The 1,833-nt window shown below is 34.4% G+C and overlaps 1 protein-coding gene across 1 annotated transcript in view; it reads right to left on the reverse strand.

The window, feature by feature from the left end:
• The window catches only part of NAEGRDRAFT_82367 (uncharacterized protein), a gene marked incomplete at its 5' end in the record, with an annotated part of 2,729 nt that extends 1,793 nt beyond the window's left edge, over positions 1 to 936 (reverse strand). The window contains one exon of the mRNA XM_002668204.1: positions 22 to 936. Within this exon, the coding sequence (XP_002668250.1) occupies positions 22 to 936 (915 nt within the window). The remainder of the gene's footprint in view (positions 1 to 21) is intronic.
• Between the last annotated feature and the right edge of the window lie 897 nt (positions 937 to 1,833).

The following is a 1,833-nucleotide window of genomic DNA, read 5'->3' on the forward strand; positions in this document are numbered from 1 at the left end:
TTCCTCTTGATGTTCAGTAACTATTTGCTTATTGTTAGAATAGGAAATGTGAATGTGATTACCAAAAGGAGAAAACTGTGGTGCATATTTGTGAATTACCTTGGCAATTACTTTAGAAAACCACTGGAAAACAGATATACCAGAATTAATTATTTCTGCTCTATGAACCCTTCCTGTAATACTGGAGATTGCCGACACAACAGTTTTTAGAAAGTTTGACACTTGGTCAATCAGATCTGATTCAGCAGAAAGACTGATAATTTCACTAACAATACTAATAGATCTTGGAACACAATCTTTTTCGTTGATATAAAAATGGAAATAGTTCGACTGTTCATCTTTTAGAATTCTTTCTTTGAACTTAACATCAGCCAGCAAGGGAACTCCAAAACCAATGAATTGAATTGGTGGTTTCTTGATGGCCTTTGCTTCAGTAGCTTGCATCAATCGCGTTGCAAGGATGGCCCCAACTGCTCCACCCATGCTGTGTCCAGTAATAACAACTTGATAACCTTCGTTAATCTTTTCTAAAAAGTAATCAAGTGGAATGAATTTGGCTCTTTCCAAGAAGCCACTATGTAAAACGCCATATCCATAGTAATTCATGGCAGGGATCAACTTTACATCTGTCAAAATATCAGACTTGGAGTAGGAACCTCTAATTGCTACAACAATTCTTTTACGATTTTCATCAGAACAATCAGCCACAACATATCTTGTTTCAAGTGTTGCCTTTGCGTCCATATCATTAGTAATACTACTACATAGTTTCTTGATACCATGCTCAAATTGGGAATACTCCTTGTTTAATGTGTACAATGGATCAGGCATGTACGAAATTTCACAAGCAATGGCACAAGTCAACAACAGTTGACAGTATGACTTTGCGTCTGAATAGACCTTGTTATCTTCAGATAATACAGATTCAAGAACCATTTGGTTTTTTTTGACTTAGGAAACGAGAGCAAGAAATTAAATTGACATTGACATTCTTCAAACATTACAACGAATTTTGTGATTTTGCTTGCTATTTTTGAAAATTAAGAACTGATTTGAACTAAAAATCAATTTGATTGTTTTTTTATTGTGTGCCATCAAGGTTGTCCCTAGCTAAAAGCGATTTCCTAGCATTTACAGTTTAATCAGCTTGATGAAAAATGTGGATTCAATCCAAAAGAAAAAACTGTAAATACTTGATCATATTAATTCTGTCCAAAATCCTAATCAACATCACATTTTGAAAATCCAAGGCACACAGAATGACAAAAAAGCAAAATCACGTTTCACATATTTAAAAAAATGTCTTTACCATTCCATGACATTTCATTCTCCTTTGATTGTGAAAGTGTACACAATTCCGAGACTCATGGCCATATGAATCTGTACACTCTCCTAAAAACAAGTAAATTCGATACAAATCAATCAAATTCTCTACAGGGATGGTGTTCTCCTATTCAACAACAAGAATTATTGCACCTCATCAGGAGTAAATTGGGATTTACTCGTAATTGTTACTTATCTTTGGTTTTTTCATGTGATGAGAATAGACCATTCGATTATTCATACTTCCACAATGTTCAAGCCAAATACAATCAACCAAATCTGATATTATTCGAAACAAATAGTGGTTCAATATTTGGAGGATTTACCAGTAAAGCTTGGGTAAGACAACGATCAGACGTGGAGAATGTTAGAGATGAGCATGCCTTTTTATTTTCCATCAACTTGAATCTTAACAGTGATTCTCCAATACAGAGCATCACCAATGAATCATGTGAAAAATCCAACTTGCACATTTATGGATTGGCTCATTTCCAACAAAAAGTTGCCATT

This window comes from Naegleria gruberi, assembly GCF_000004985.1.
Source record: "Naegleria gruberi genomic scaffold NAEGRscaffold_500, whole genome shotgun sequence".
Taxonomy (NCBI): Eukaryota; Heterolobosea; class Eutetramitea; order Acrasida; family Naegleriidae; genus Naegleria; species Naegleria gruberi.